The 15,016-nt window shown below is 62.5% G+C and overlaps 6 protein-coding genes across 6 annotated transcripts; 4 read left to right on the top strand and 2 right to left on the bottom strand.

Annotated features, from left to right (window-relative positions):
- Positions 1–151: 151 nt before the first annotated feature.
- JCM10292_006033 (O-fucosyltransferase family protein) lies at positions 152–2,086 on the bottom strand (the record flags this gene model as incomplete). The annotated part of the gene is made up of 5 exons (XM_076646958.1): positions 152–434; positions 495–947; positions 1,001–1,428; positions 1,496–1,701; positions 1,765–2,086. The coding sequence occupies 5 exons, from the start codon at positions 2,084–2,086 to the stop codon at positions 152–154; spliced, it is 1,692 nt and encodes a 563-aa protein (XP_076507296.1).
- A 779-nt stretch (positions 2,087–2,865) lies between these two features.
- JCM10292_006032 (uncharacterized protein) lies at positions 2,866–4,564 on the top strand (the record flags this gene model as incomplete). Its single annotated transcript, XM_076646957.1, has 8 exons — positions 2,866–2,985; positions 3,048–3,173; positions 3,231–3,299; positions 3,361–3,558; positions 3,614–3,643; positions 3,701–3,780; positions 3,834–4,198; positions 4,275–4,564. The coding sequence occupies 8 exons, from the start codon at positions 2,866–2,868 to the stop codon at positions 4,562–4,564; spliced, it is 1,278 nt and encodes a 425-aa protein (XP_076507295.1).
- A 321-nt stretch (positions 4,565–4,885) lies between these two features.
- Positions 4,886–5,976, bottom strand: TMA19 (Tma19p; the record flags this gene model as incomplete). The annotated part of the gene is made up of 7 exons (XM_076646956.1): positions 4,886–4,888; positions 4,950–5,026; positions 5,096–5,163; positions 5,225–5,335; positions 5,410–5,511; positions 5,580–5,665; positions 5,920–5,976. The coding sequence occupies 7 exons, from the start codon at positions 5,974–5,976 to the stop codon at positions 4,886–4,888; spliced, it is 504 nt and encodes a 167-aa protein (XP_076507294.1).
- A 459-nt stretch (positions 5,977–6,435) lies between these two features.
- JCM10292_006030 (uncharacterized protein) lies at positions 6,436–8,193 on the top strand (the record flags this gene model as incomplete). Its single annotated transcript, XM_076646955.1, has 2 exons — positions 6,436–6,615; positions 6,685–8,193. 2 exons carry the CDS (start codon positions 6,436–6,438, stop codon positions 8,191–8,193), a joined length of 1,689 nt encoding a protein of 562 aa, XP_076507293.1.
- A 253-nt stretch (positions 8,194–8,446) lies between these two features.
- JCM10292_006029 (uncharacterized protein) lies at positions 8,447–13,452 on the top strand (the record flags this gene model as incomplete). Its single annotated transcript, XM_076646954.1, has 17 exons — positions 8,447–8,813; positions 8,876–8,940; positions 8,995–9,507; positions 9,565–9,957; positions 10,014–10,552; positions 10,870–11,111; positions 11,196–11,275; positions 11,344–11,564; positions 11,717–11,806; positions 11,883–11,895; positions 11,957–12,151; positions 12,221–12,236; positions 12,298–12,521; positions 12,583–12,810; positions 12,871–13,128; positions 13,190–13,266; positions 13,329–13,452. The coding sequence occupies 17 exons, from the start codon at positions 8,447–8,449 to the stop codon at positions 13,450–13,452; spliced, it is 3,645 nt and encodes a 1,214-aa protein (XP_076507292.1).
- Positions 13,453–13,756: 304 nt separating this feature from the next.
- On the top strand, positions 13,757–15,005 carry JCM10292_006028 (Ran family GTP-binding nuclear protein; the record flags this gene model as incomplete). The annotated part of the gene is made up of 7 exons (XM_076646953.1): positions 13,757–13,802; positions 14,037–14,077; positions 14,144–14,152; positions 14,223–14,247; positions 14,326–14,450; positions 14,518–14,652; positions 14,733–15,005. 7 exons carry the CDS (start codon positions 13,757–13,759, stop codon positions 15,003–15,005), a joined length of 654 nt encoding a protein of 217 aa, XP_076507291.1.
- Between the last annotated feature and the right edge of the window lie 11 nt (positions 15,006–15,016).

The raw sequence follows: 15,016 nt of genomic DNA, 5'->3' as shown, positions 1-15,016 counted from the left end.
CCCGTACTATGCCGCACGCACATAGCACTCGCACGACCTCGCACAACTTCGCAACGCAACTATTTCGCCGTCGCTCGCGCCGCACTCGCTTGGCTTTGCCGAGGAGAGAGGCAGAACAACAAGGTCAGAGATGCACAAAGTGTCTATGGTCTCAGTCATGGCGGCCCAGCAGCGACCAGCTCCAGTCCTCCTTGCCGAGCGCCGTCCTATCGTTGATCGCGCCTCCGCTCGTCGAGCTGAGCTCGCTGCCGACAAAGAAGTCGGCATGCGCGAGCACCTGCTGCTCGACGACGGCGAGGATATCGGTGTAGCTTGACGTCCAACCGAGAGCAGCCGTGTCGGCAGGGATGAGGAGGTCGGACAGCAGGATGGCGCCGTGCGAGCGATAGTAAGCGAGCGCCGTCGTGTTTGTCTCGTCGGTAGCGAGATAAAATCTGCAGCCGTCTCGATGTGAGCCGGAAGAGCCTCGCAACGTCAGGAGAGAGCAAACTCACGGATCGTCGCCGAGCGGGAGTCGGCTGTCAAAGTGCTCCTTCAGGACCCCGACGCCCCGGTCGAGAGCCTTCTTCGTCTTGTCAAAATGTACCAACGCATCCTTCGCCGGCGACCAGGCGATGTTGACGAAGTCGCCTCGCCGCAGATGCGCCGCAACCCATCTCCGCCCGTTCACGCGCCCGCTCATGCGCTTGGCGAGTCGCTGCCCGACTTCGCGGATGCGCGGCGGTGCGCGAATACCGCGAAGGACCAAGTCGACAAAGTCGTCGCGGGCCGAGAAGGTGGTGAAGCGGAGGCCGCCGGCTTTCCGCTGGTCGTGCAGGTTGCCGGCGAGGTAAACAATGGAAGCATCCGCGTAGGGATGGGAGGACAGGGTGGTGGTGAGAGAGGAGACCCTGGAAGGCATCGCAAGCTCGACGGTAGGGCGGGCGAGCGCCTTGTTCATGAGGACTCTGTGGAGAGTATGATCAGCCTCCGAACACACCGTCGACGAAGCGAGACGCACTCGTCGCTGAATGTGTAGAGCGGGACGACACCCAGTTCTTCTAGTCGGCGTACGAGCGCAGCGTCATCAGCCGGCCGGGCTGCACCCTGCTTGTCGAGCGCTTCTCGAGCCGCTTGCAGCGTCCATGCCGGACGCGCCTCCAAAGTCTGGTTGACGAGCGTCGTGCTGAGACCCTCTGCAGACTCCGACGCGCTCAAAGCGTATCGAGGGGTTGAAGGAGGCGGCCGGTCGACGCGGATGAAAGTGCGGTTCTGGAAAAAGCCCTCGGGCACGACTGCGGTCGTCAAGCCGGCAGGCGCATAGTTGGTGGTGTTCCATCGCAATGACTCGTCGTAAAGAGCTGGGTCGATATCGTAGAGGTCCATGAATTCGCTGATTGTGAGGAAGGGGCCGTAAGAGCGGCGCAACTGCGCAAGATCGAGAAAGTTCTGCGGTCACAGCGGGAGCAGCTCGTTGACAAAGTGTGTCAGAGCTGTACGACTGAAACAGACGCACCTCAATGCCAAGCTTGTACGCAGGTCCTTCATCGTTCCAGCGAGATCCGACGACGTCTTCGTGTTCGTTTCGATGTTCGAAGGTCCGTAGGGCGTATTCAGCGCAGACTTGATCGCTGACCGCACAAGACCGGGCCCAGATGGAGTCGGGTAGAACGGGTATTCGTTCGGCGATCCGAGCCAGGATAAGAGTCGATTCGAGCATGTCTGCGGGGGAGCGGAGGATTAGCCGACGACGTCGAAGTTCGGAACGTCAGCGGTCGCGCTTACACCGCTGATTGTTGAAGCCGTAGGTGGCCCAGCCGTCTTTGACCAGGTACCGTGGCGTGTCGCCGACGATGCGACGCAGCTCGGCTTTTGACGGCCGCTGATACTCGCGCTGCGGCTCCCACAAGCCCTGAACCTGGCTCTTGGCTCGCTGTACGCCATCGAGCACCGCTCTGCGCCCATCTTCGTGTCCTGCTCCCACCAGCGCGACGACTACGATCGTGACAAGCGCAACCACAGCGATACGCAGTCGCAGCGAGGCCGGCAGGCGCACTCGACGCGCGCTGTCGCCTTCTGCCGGGGCGAGCGGTGCGTACCTCGCCATGGCCTCAACGACTGCTGCTCGCGCGCCCTCTGAACCGCCTTCGGACCGGAGGTGGGGCGACGAGGCGAGCCGAAACCGGCCGATGCGCTGTACACGGGCCGCAGACGACAGCAGTCGTCTCTATGAGAGTAGCGGCTGCTTGCGACTCAAGCAGTACAGCCAGTCGAACAGCTGTGACGGGCGGAGGGAAGAGCGACGTGAAGAGAGCGAAGACAACTTGAACCTCGTTCGCAACACCTCGCGCTCGCCAGGCTTGCGGAAGATCGGAGCTGTCAGTGCCAGGGCGCTAGAGACACTACGTGACTTGCTTGCAGCGCTCGACGAGGTTGCCCTGCCCCCACCTCCTCATCAGCGATCCCGCTAATACTTCTGCAGCGTGCCGCGCGTGCACACGCTCTGCCTGATTTAGGACGCGCGCCTACGCTCTTTTGCAGGCGACCACACCGACGAAGAATTGCGAGGAACGGCTTCGTCGCCCGTGCCCAGTTGCGCGCCTTCCTCGCCCGGAAAGGCTTGACGAGAACTATGACGGCACGACCTCGACTTGCTATCTCGAGGCTCTAATTGAATCCGGGGCTGACTTCGTCTTCGACGCTGCTCAGCGGTCAAGAGCTTCCTTCCCTCGGCAACGCCTGCGTGCTCTTGTGCTTCCTCTGCCTGCGCCTTGCTGCACTTGCTCTCGCTTCTGGCTGAGGAATACACGGCTGAGTGAGCCTGTGGTTTCAGCTGCACCACAGCGGTTCCGCGCGCGCTGCGCGGAGGTCCCCGTCGGGCACCTCATGCCGTCTGCAATCGGCGTATCCACCTTCTTTCGGCCTGACGAGCCTATTCCGCCGAGCCTTGTGCTGCGACTCGCAGAGGTCAACATAGCCTCGATTGCGGTAGCCTGCTTTCTCTACGTAAGTCGGATTCAGCCAGCGAGAGCTGGAATGCTGACCCCTTTTGCCTTCCTTTCACATAGGAGTTTGTCTTGCGTGAAGCACGGCGGTACTACAAGTCTGTGTGGGCCGACGACACCTGGTTCTGGCGGTTCGCCGTTGTGTACCTTGTGTTCGCATGTGCGGCCTGCCTGGCGCTGCTGGCAACTGTGCATTGGCTCTCTTGCTTCTCCGTGCCGTATCCCTGCTGACGGCGGAGTCTACAGGCGGTAGGTGTCGGCTTGCGAGACATCCAGAACGGCACCTATGCTCGCTCGACCTACGACATTCTTTACGTGCGTCCTTTCGCTCAATCCGCCCGTGTTTGCTGCTCACGATTTGTCTCGCTGTCCACAGATTGCGTACAAATGCGTCATTTGGACGTGCGGCATGGCAGCCGAGCTGTTCTTCACCGCACGTGTCTCGACAATCGTGCACAAACGCGCGCTCAAGCCGTTGGTCTGGGTCCTGTATGCGCTCACAGCGTGTCCCTACGCTCTTGCGTTCTGCTTCTTCTTACTGTATCGATACTACGAGTTTCGGTATGGGCGTTATGTGCGTCACAGAATTGAGGCATCAAAAGGCCGAGCTGATGACCCGGGTCCCACAGAGTCGCATTCTCGACCTGTCAGCCGGCTGGGTTCGTATGTACCCATCGCGCTGAGTGCGAAATGTTGCTGACTTCGTCTTTCTGCAGATGCACGTCGTATTTGTGGCGTACTCAACATCTATCCTCGGCTGGCGCCTCGTTCTCCAGCGTCGGCACGAAGCTCGAGCGTGCGCACGTCCAGTTCAGACCCTGCGCATGCCAACTGACACCTCTCTTGCAGTGCCCAGGACTCCCTCAAGGACATCTTCCGCGGCGCGCTCCTCACCTCTGCGCTGATCGGCCTCTGCGCCGGCATGGGTGGCATCTTTGCGTGCTTCCTCGAGACGTCGCACATCTACATGCTCACCTCGTTCTGGTACAACGTGTACCCGTTCGTGTGCGCCATGAGCCTGTGCTTCGCGCTGCGGCAGCGACACGAACTGCGCGTACGGCAGGAGGGGCGGGCAGGGACGCGGAAGAGGGCGGGAAGGATGGAACGGCTGCTGCGACTCGAGCGCGCAGATCAGCAGCACCAGAAGACGGCCGATCACCCGAGTGAGTGGCGGGGCGACAAGGTCTCGCTCGGGCCGAAGCTCGTCGATGTCCGTGAGTCTGCCCTTCTCTCGCTTCCTCTCGCACACTCTGATGTGCAGAAGCACAACTGACGGGTCTGCGTCTGTAGCGGACAAGAACGGTAAGCGCCGCGGCTCGCAGCGCGGGCACGAAAAGTCGTTCCACGACGTCGCGCTCGACTTGAACGCATTCGAGCGGTGCAGGCCAGCCGGCGAGGGTGGCGGCGGTGGTGACGGCAACGAGCGTCGGTTCATTGAGTCAGCATCGACGGGGCGGCTCGACATTCGTGTGCATACGGAAGTACATACCGAGGTCGAGAGCGAGCACGACGACGAGGAGATTGCGCTCGAGGTTAGGAGGCGGCACGATGCAGAGTGGCGAGGGGATCGAGCAGTGTAGACAATGTATAGCATCATCTCTGTCGTACGATATGTGTAGGACCATGCACCACCTTTTGATCCGCAATCGCTCCGCCAACCGCTGTTCTGACCTTAGCGCTTTCGTGGCTGAGTGAGACCGACGACAAGCACAGACGCAGCGAGCGAAAGAAGCGAGACGATAGCACCAGTAGCCGGTGAGGTATGTTGTGTAATGCGGCGAGGTGCTACAACCAAGGTAAGAGGGAGTGTAGGGAGCAAATGCCGACTGAGAACAGCTAGCCAGCAGGGCGAAAGAGGAAACCACGGACGAGAAAGGAGACAAGAGTAAGGAGCGAGCCGTTTACTACACGGAGAGACGTGTGAGTCAGTACAGATTTAGTGGAAGATGAGCGAAAGACACGCACGAGCTTGACCTCCTTGAGGCCGTCCTTCCAGAAGACCATGTAGGGGGTGACACCGTCCTCGCGGTAGTTCATGAGGACTACAGAGAAGAAACTGGGTCAGAAAAGCGGAACAACGGTAGTTGCGGGCGTGGAGATGGGCGACGCACCGACCATGCCGTCCGGGTTCATCGACTCGCCGGTGAAGAACTGCCAGTCGTTGATGTTGCCGATGACCCTGAGCGCAGGCAATACAGTGAGAGGCTTTCAAGCAGTCGGAGCAACGGCCGGCAACGCACTTCTTAACGAAGGTGGCAGCGCCCTTCTCGAACTCGGGAATGCGCTCCGGGTTCTTCTCCTGGAGCTGCGCCTTGACAGCCTTCATGTAGCCCTTGATGTAGGTCATGTATCTTGCGGGTGCAAGAGAAGACAGAGTCAGTTTTGGTGCCCGCACATCGCATTCGCGCGAGGGAAAGAGACGCACGACTTCTTGTCGAACGAGGTCTCGGTGAGGCGGAACGAGTGAACAATGTTGTTGACGCGCTGCTCGCCCTCCTCGAGAGCCTCCTCGGCCTCCTCAGCCGACCTGTAGGACCCAAGCAGAGAGTTCAGTCGATGCCTCGGGTGGGGATAGCGGGGGCAACAGAAACGCACGCGTTGGCACCGGTGTCGATGGCACCCTCCTTGATGACGATCATGGCGCAGTCGGCCTCGTAGACGACACCGTCAACCTCCTTGAGCTGCGGGTGAGGGAGACGAGCCGAGAGTCAGTCCTTCTGCTTGCTCAACGTGCGGGAGGGAGCTGCTCCGACGCGACGGCGCGTCCGTAGGCTGATCGAGCGAAGTGGGCAAGCTGCGCTAGCACTGTGGCAACTTTCGAGCGCGAGCAAGCGCTCCAGAGCGGCCGCCAGCGGTGCGCGCGATGGAGCCACGCAGGCCCCGTCTCTGCTCGACCGCGCGACGGCCGTCACGGCTCTCGAGGGGAGTGACGCACGTCGTAAGCGTCCGAGATGAGCTCGTCGTTGGTGATGGCGTCGGTGTAGAGAAGCATGGTGACTGCTGAGCCGGAGGAGGGCGGTGAAGGACGAGAGGAAGCGAGGGGGCTGCACGGGGTCGACGGGCACGCGGGGGGCGCGGGTAAAGGCGCGAGGGATCAGCGACGAGTGTCTGGAGGACAAAGAGAGGCAGCACGCTGGCGCACCGAGAAGCTGGTGCTGTCTGGAGAGGCAAACGGTGCGGCGGGGAGCGCCCCAAGCTCGTCTCGCCTCGCGCGGGCGCACTTGGCCTGTGGCGGCTGCCGCGTGGGCCCAGACTCCGCCGTACCCCGCCTTTCCCTCGCCTCGCGGCCACCTCGCAGCCAACAACACAACCTCGTGCGAATCTGCCGCGCTCCCGCGCACTCGCGCATCGCCTGTCACCGCTCTCGTCCCGCGTCTGCCTCGTCAACCCGCTTGTCTCCTGCTCACCGCCTCGACTCGTCTCTTGCCACGGACGACGCCATCCTCGCGCCATGGGCGTCCCGTCGCCCACCGCGTACGACGCGCTCCTTCTCGAGAAGGTCAAGCTCCTCCTCCAGGCCGCTATGCACAATCCCAAGCGCCGCGGCCCGCAACTCGAGTTTGAGGACTTTGTCGTCGGCCTCGACACCAACGACGAGAGCTCGAGGCGCGCTTTCGAGGTCCTCCTATACGTGCGTAGCCTGTCGCACTGCTCGCTTGCGCACCTGTGAGAAGCTCACGTCGCACGGGCACGGCCGCAGGAGACGGCGACGCGCCGCCCACGCAAGGTCCGCCGCGTCGAGGCGAGCAGCAGCACCCACGCTGCAGGCGAGTCCACGTCGACAGCAACGCGAAGGCGTCGCGCTCTCTCGCCCGATCCGCTCGGCCTGTCCAGCGGCTCGCGCTTGAGCCGGTTCGCACGTCCCAACATCTTCTCAGACTCGGAAAGCGAGACGGACGAGTCCGACGACTCGGCTCGCACCGCTCTCACGCCGGCTTGGGCGTTCGCGGGCACTGCGCAGCACGGTGATCCTGCGGACGACGACGTGTCGCCGGCGATGCAGTTGCGCAGGCGCGAGCTTGCCGACCTCTTCGGCACCGACGAGCCGCCCCAGCCCTTCTCCCGAGTCCTGTCTGGCCTTCCGTCCACCTCTGCCACTGGCGAGCCGACGTTCGAGGAGCTGTGGAACATTTTGCTCGAAGAACCATTCCCATCGGACACGATCACGTCGTTCCCCTCGTTCCTCTCCGCGCTCAACGCCTCGTCCTTCTCGACCACCACGCTCAACTGCACCGACATGCGCGGCCTCCTCTCCCTCCTGTCAGACCGCGACCCCGCATTCAGCATCCGCCTCACCAACGCATTGCGCAATCGCTCGCGCAGCCCGCACCGTGTCATGATGACTGCATCGGGGCCGCCAACGTCGAGTTCGCTCCTCAGTCTGCGTGGCTGGGGCCGAAGGCACGCATCGCGGGAGGACGAGGGCGAGGGCGAGGGTGAAGGCGAGGGCGGCGACACAGGCACCGACGTTTCGCCGCTGCGCGAGGGCATCTGGCGTACGAGTTTCATCGAGCACCTTAACAACGGCAACCCGCGCGAGACGGACGTTTCCTTTGGCGACGATGGCGTGCCCACTGCAGGGGACGGGAGCGCGAGCGCCGAGCTGCACGCGGCGCAGGCGAGCACCTTCTCCGAGTTTGCGCGCCGTGTGCGCAACGACCGGCGGAGGCGCTTGGTCCAGTCTGCGGACGAAGTGGGCGAGGCTGCTGCGTCACCTGTTGGCATGGACGTCGACAGCCCGGCTGCGACCGCCCTAGGCGAGAGCACGCCCGCCATCACCGTCACGGACGCCTCGACGCCAGCAACGTCTGCGGGGCAGTCCCCGCCCGCGACGACCTCCCTCTCAGCCGATGGCTGCTTGCCTTCGACTTCGGGGCCTCGCCGTCACCAGCACCCGATTGCGCGCTCGTCCGCCTCGATCGCCGAAGCGGCCTTTCGCGCTCAGCGGCCCATCGCTCGCCTGCGCTCGACGTCGCCCCATCTCGCTCTGAGCACCGACAGCGGCGTCGTGACGACTGGTGAGCGCAGCGACGCGAGCCTGGGCGCCGTCGTCGAGGCGCTCAATCGTGCGCGGGAGCGCCGTGGCGGTTTCGAGGTGCGGGTGCGCTCGGCGGAAACGAGCCGGAGGGCGGTGGAGGCAGAAGCGCGCGCGAGGAACGACGACGGCGACGAATTTATTGGGATGCGCGTGCCGGAGGGGACGCTTTAGTTGGTACCGCGTGGGCGCGGATGCATCAGGAGGGAGTACGAGCTGAGTTGTAGAGGTAGCGCCTGTTTCTTGTCCCTCGTTCCACTTCGCATAGTCTCCTAGTCGGCCATTACTGCACTTGTACACATCCCCTGTCGACTCGCGTGCAGTCCTGCCCTCTTGAGGGAGTCGAGAGTCCAGCTGTCGTTGTCGTCGGCCCCGCAAGCGCGAGCTTCCAGCTCCGTCTCATCCTCGTCCGTGCGATGCGCGGAGCATGAGCTACTCTGCGCACTCTCAGCACAGCACCTACGACCCTGTAGACCTCCAGCCGCTCTTCAGCGCCGTCGCGACCGTCATCCTCGTCGCCGTCTCTCTCGCCTTTGCCAGCTCCCACCTGCTCGGCCTCGACCCGCTCTTTGCGCCGCTAGACTCGCTCCGACAGCTGGGAGAAATGGCGACGCTCGGCATCTCGTCCCTCCTCGGCAAAGGGTCACTCGGCAAGGTCGACTGGGTCAAGAGCGATGGGTGGAGCTCGTCCGAGAGCGAGGGTCTGGCGAATCTGGCAGGCGCGGGCGGGTCGAGCAAAGTCACGAGGCGGTACAAGGACACCAAGGCGGGCAAGGACCGCAGCGAGGGAGGAGGTGCGCCGCTTCACCGTCCTTGCGACCGCATCAGTGCGAACTGTCGACGCTTCCGCATGCAGGCCAGTACTTCCCGGGCTTGCTGAACGCAGCAGGCAACCTCTGTTTCCTCAATGCGACCCTCCAGGTGCGCCGCTATCCCCAATGTACCGCTTCGTGCCGCTGACGCCTGTCCACACAGTCCATGGCCTCTCTTCCGTCCCTCGTCACCTATCTCGACCAGCTTGTCTCGACATCGCTCGAGCTCGCTGTACCCGTACCTGTCACTGCCACGCTTCTCGACACGCTCGAAGCGCTCAACACGCCCTCGACCTCAACTCCCGCTCCTCTGCGCCCTGTTGAACTCGCCAGCGCGCTCGCCAACTCGTCGCCGTCACGGCATCGCCTCCTTGCGAGCAGTGACCAGCAAGATGCACATGAGCTGTGGGGCATGATCCGCGACGCTGTCGAGGAGGAGGCGGGCAAGCTCGTCGCGGCACAGGAGCGCGAAGCCGCGCTAGGCGCCGGTCTCGCCGAGGCGGTCATGCTCAAGGCGGGTTTGAGCATTGCCGTTGGCAAGAGGCGTCCGCGAAAAGCCGTCACGGACCCGTGGTTCTGGCTCAAGAGCCAGCGAATCAAGTGCATGCGGTGCGGATATGTGAGGGATACGCGGCACGATGGTGAAGAAATCCTGATGCTTCAAGTTCCGCTCGTGGTGCGTCTATCTTCTGTTCTTACCGGCATGTCGCGGCTGACAGCGTGTCTACACCAGGCTTCGTGCTCGCTGTACGACCTGCTCGCCGAATACACCAAGGCCGATCTCATCACCGAGTACGACTGCCGCCGATGCGCTATGCATGCGACACTCGCCCGCGTGGAAGAGCAGCGCGACCGTCTCGCTTTGGTCGCACCACCAGCATCCGCCTCTCCCGCCTCGCCCCCCGCAGGGCGCAATCCGTACGAACTCCCGCCAGAAACTGCCGCCGGCGATGGCAAGGTCAAGACGATGACGACCTCGCGCAAGGAGCGCCGACGCAAGGCGCAGAAGATTGTGGATCGTGTCAAGGCGGCTGTCGAAGCTGCCGACTGGGAGACGAGCCTGGGCGACGACATCAAGCTCGAAAAAGGCAACTCGCCCGCCGCCAAAATGGTTCGCTTCGCACGGGTAGGCTCCCTGCTTTGACCTCGAACGCGCGTCCGTCCTGACACCAGCACTCGCAGCCACCCGACGTCCTGCTCGTCCACGTTAATCGCTCGACGCACTACAGCTACTCCGGGCCGATCAAAAACTCGTGCCAGGTCACGTTCCCCGAGTACCTCAACGTTGCGCCATTCTGTGACGGGGCGCCGCCGACGAGCGACGCGCCTGGGTCGTCGCAAGCCCAGCCGCGCGACATCTTTCGCCTCGCCTCGCTCGTTGTGCATTACGGCTCGCACTCGTTTGGCCACTATGTCGCCTTCCGACGCCGACCGGACCTCCCCTCTTCCTCGCACGACGCCGATGCGCTCGCCGCACTGCCCGAGTGGTACCGCATCTCAGACGAGACCGTCTCGCCTTCAAGCATCCACGAGGTCCTTCGAGCGAACCCGTTCCTCCTCTTCTACGAGCGCATGCCGGATGAGCGCGCTGCGGATCCAGGCGCCGGTCTTGCGGCGCTCGATGCGCTCGTCAACGGCGCGACGGCACGGGTGGTCGAGAGCTGGCGGACAGTGCGAGGGCCGGCAAAGGCGCCACAGACGGCTTCTGGGGTAGGTGAGACGTGCGTGGAGGGGCAGGACGACGCTCAATCAGCCGTTGACGCTGCATAGACGGAATTCGACCACGAGCGACTTCACTCGGCCGAAGCGGTCGAGATGAGAATTGTCGAGGCGATCGCTCCGACTCCGCCTCTCCACACCCTGACCCCAGACCCTCTAAAAAAGCTTCTCGCGCTCGAGCGCGTTGACTGTCGTGCTTGTGCTGCTCTTGAGTGCTTCAACGCCTGCTGTTCACCCTTTCCTGCGTGACCTTGAGCCAGCCAGACCGCCTCGACCGGACCAGCACTTCTCGCGCCTCGCTTCCGCTTCGCGTCGACAGCGCTCCGCACTTCTCCGAGCGAGCGTCGGCGTCACGGTTCGCCGCTCACAACAACATCACCATGTCTGCCGAAGGGCGACCGGGCTTCGTGAGGAGCTCGAGCGCCATCGTTTCGGAGCGCGCAATGAGCCCGAGCAGGAGCGACAAGCTGGAGCAGAAGGACGGCAAGTATGCGGGACCTGGGCGAGTCGCGGCCGTGAGGGAGGGCGAGGCGCTGCAGAGGCAGATGAAGACGAGGCACGGTGCGCTTGCACTGCTCCTTCGCCCGCGTGAAGCAAAGACGCTTATCCGTATCGCGCCGTTGCTCCGATGGTGCCGCCCCACAGTCACGATGATCTCGCTCGGAGGTGCCATTGGCACAGGACTTTTCCTGAGTGTCGCGACCGCGCTGCAGAATGGAGGACCAGTGCGTACCGAAGCGATGCCACCTCAGGGATGGACGGGAGACTGAGCTTCTCTGCCGATCGTCAACAGCTTGGTCTGCTCCTCGGCTATACCGTCATGGGCACGATCGTCTTCGCCGTGATGGTTGCGCTCGGAGAGATGGCGTCCATCCTGCCGATTGAGGGCGGCTTCATCACCTTTGCGGCCCGATTCGTCAACTCGCCGTTTGGCTTCGTCGTAGGCTGGTGGTATGCGTACGACTGGCTGCTCGCACTAGGTGCGGAGCTGAGTGCATCTGCTGTGCTGATCGGGTGCGTTACTTGCTTTCGGGTTGCGAGTTCAGTCGCTGACCTTCTCAACCTCCTTTGCTCCCGTGCTTTGCCATCAATCCTCCGACGCCTGTCCATCTCGCGCATCACAATTTCACAATCGCACGCAAACTCGCGCCGTTGGTACCGTACAGCTACTGGGACAAGACGACGAATCCGGCAGTGTGGGTCACCGTCACCGGCGTCGTTTCGGCAGCCATCAACTTCTTCGGCGCGCGTGCCTAGTGCGTCGTGGTCCTATTCAGTCTTTTGCATGTGCCTCTTTTCTGACGAGACCTGGCTCTGCACCCACGTCAACAGCGGCGAGGCTGAGGTACGTTGCTAGCACACCTCGTCTGTCTCGTCTTTCGGTACTAACGCCCGCGCGCGCTCAGTTCTGGTTCGCCTCAATCAAGATCATCCTCATTGTCGGCCTCATCATCCTGTCCATCATCCTGACCGCGGGCGGAGGCCCCTCAGGCGAAGTCATCGGCGGAAAGTACTGGGTCGACCCAGGCCCATTCAACCAGTACCTCGGCATCGACGGGTCCCTCGGGCGCTTCTTGGGCTTTTGGGCAGTCCTTACTCAGGTTCGCATTATTTTATCGAAGCGTTGAGACGAATGCCGGACAGCTGACAGGCCATGCTCCCGCTCGCAGGCTGCCTACTCTTTCAGTGCGCTTTCTCGCCGTGCTCGGACTGCTACTCACACAAGAAGCTGACTGTTTGCTCACAGACGGTACCGAGATCGTCGCGCTCGCAGCCGCCGAGGCGAAGAACCCGTCGGTTGCCATCCCTCGCTCGATTCGCAAAGTCTGGATCCGCATCGTCCTGTTTTACATCATCAGCGTGCTCATGGTCGGCCTGCTCGTATCGTCTCAAGACCCGCGACTCAACCTCGACACGGGCGATGCCGCGTCTTCGCCCTATGTTATCGCCATCCAGGACGCTGGGATCGCCGTAAGCGCTTCCCCTCGCCCAGCTCACTACAGAGAGTGCTGATCGACCGATGCATACGCAGGCGCTCCCAAGTATCATCAACGCCGCCCTTCTCACTTCAGCCTGGTCGGCGGCCGCGTCCTGCATGTACACCTCGTCGCGCACCCTCTACGGCCTCGCTCTCCAGTCCAACGCGCCCCGCTTCTTCGCGCGTACAACCTCGTGGGGCTTGCCCTGGATTGCCGCGATTGTCAGCGCCCTCTTCTCTGGACTGGCCTACATGGCCAGTGGAGCCGCGAGCGCAGGTCGGGTGCGTCTTTGACTTTGCTCGGGGCGCATGCCGCCGCCGCTGATCCGCAGCAATTTCTAGGTCTTCAACTGGCTCGTCAACATGACGAGCGTCTGCGGCCTCGTGGTCTGGCTCGGCATCCTCGTCACCTACTTGCGCTGCTACTACGGCGCTCGCGCACAGGGCATTGACCGCCACGGGTGGCCCTACGTCGCGCCCTTCCAGCCGTACCTGAGCATTTATGGCATCGTCATGATGGGCCTCATTCTCTTCTTTGCTCAATTTTCGGTGTTCGTCAACGGACAGTGGGACACGGCAGACTTTGTCACGTCCTACTTGGTGCGCTCTTCACTCGATCTGACGACTTCATTCGCATGCTGACGTACGACACACGCTACAGCCGACGATGGCTGCGCCTGTGACATACGTTGCCGTCTACGTCTACAAACGCTGGATCCGCCGTCTTCCGCCTACCGAGTGCGTCCGTCTTTGAGTGCTTCCATCTCTTGGACGAGCACTGACCTCACGAGTTCCCACAGGTGGGCTACGACGCCGCTGAGCGAGCTCGACTTTGTCTCGGGCACCCGGACGATGGAGGAAGATGTCGACGAGGAAAAGCGTACGAGGGGCAGGTGGGAGCGCGCGCTCGATGTGGTTTTCTAGACCCAGATGCAAATCTTGCAAAGCATAGAGCAGTGTATAGACAATCGTTCGCAGGGACAAGCGAGCTCCGTCTTCTTCGTTTCTTCGTTTCAATCCACGGAGAAAAGGTCAACGTGTCGTCAGCCTCGTTCCGCTTCGTAGCCCGGGACTGCCCATGCGATTGTGTGAACAGATGCTTGCACAAGAAAGCGAACGCTACAGGGTGTGGCGCCGTGACGCCGTCGTCGCCGCACCGCAAGCTCTGGCCAAAGCGGCGGCACCGACTCTGGCTCGCTCCCTCCGCTTCCTCGCGCTGCTGACAACGATGGCTGCTGAACAGGCTCAGGTCCCGACCTTCAAGCTCGTCCTCGGTGCGTCTGACTCGCCTCGCGGTTTAGATGGCGAGGGAAAGGCCTGCCCGTAGGACCAGGACGCTCACCTCGTCTCTCCCCTTTCTCGCCCTTCCCTCGCCTCTTGCGGTTGTTCTGATCCGCCCAATTTTCACAATGCTCCTCTTTGCGCTTGCTCTCGTCCCCGCGCAACCCGGATCGACGATGTCACCTCGTTTCCACCTCGTTCAACCCGCGTCTGCTCACCTGCGACAGTCGGCGACGGTGGCACGGGCAAGACCACCTTCGTCAAGCGCGTGCGTTTCGAACTCTTTCTCGTGTTGTCTGAAGAGCCCAGCTGACGTACTTCTCCCCCGCTGCAGCACTTGACGGTGAGTGGATGACGCGAATTGGGGTCCTCGCTTTCGTGCGCGACGGCATGCTGACCCTGCTGGTCTACAGGGCGAGTTTGAGAAGAAGTACATCGGTGTGTTGCCTCGCCACGCTTCGTCTCTCGCCAGCACTCCAAGCTGACTCGGCACCTCTCGGCTCCACCCGCCTGCAGCCACTCTCGGTGTCGAGGTCCACCCCCTCACCTTCCACACCAACTTCGGCACCATCTGCTTCAACGTCTGGGACACGGCAGGCCAGGAGAAGTTCGGCGGTCTCCGTGACGGCTACTACATCCAGGTCAGCCCCGCGCATCCGCTATCCTTCGCGAGCAACCCGTGCTGACCCTTTTGCTCCGACCTTGCAGGGCCAGTGCGGTATCATCATGTTCGACGTCACGTCGAAGATCACGTATAAGAACGTCCCCAACTGGCACCGTGACCTCGAGCGTGTCTGCGAGAACATCCCCATCGTTCTCTGCGGCAACAAGGTCGACGTCAAGGTGTGTTGCCGCCATGAGGGGCGGTGTGCGCGAGTGTGCAGGGAGTGAGCTGACCCGGCGGTCGCGTTTGCCGAAAACAGGAGCGCAAGGTCAAGACCGGTGCCGTCACCTTCCACCGCAAGAAGAACCTCCAGTACTTCGAGATCTCGGCAAAGAGCAACTACAACTTCGAGCGCCCCTTCCTCTGGCTCGCCCGCAAGCTCGTCGGCAACGCCAACCTCGAGTTTGTCGCCGCGCCCGCGCTTGCGCCGCCCGAGGTCCAGGTCGACGCCGCGCTCATGCAGCAGTACGCCGCCGAGCTCGACAAGGCTGCCGCCGCGCCGCTCCCAGATGAGGACGATGCTGATCTCTAAGCAAAAATCGA

This window comes from Rhodotorula paludigena (genome assembly GCF_050403205.1).
Source record: "Rhodotorula paludigena JCM10292 DNA, Rt_paludigena_JCM10292v1_ctg7, whole genome shotgun sequence".
NCBI classification, from domain to species: Eukaryota; Fungi; Basidiomycota; class Microbotryomycetes; order Sporidiobolales; family Sporidiobolaceae; genus Rhodotorula; species Rhodotorula paludigena.
The sequence above is the reverse complement of the archived record's forward strand: the minus strand, read 5'-3'. Positions and strand labels throughout refer to the sequence as shown.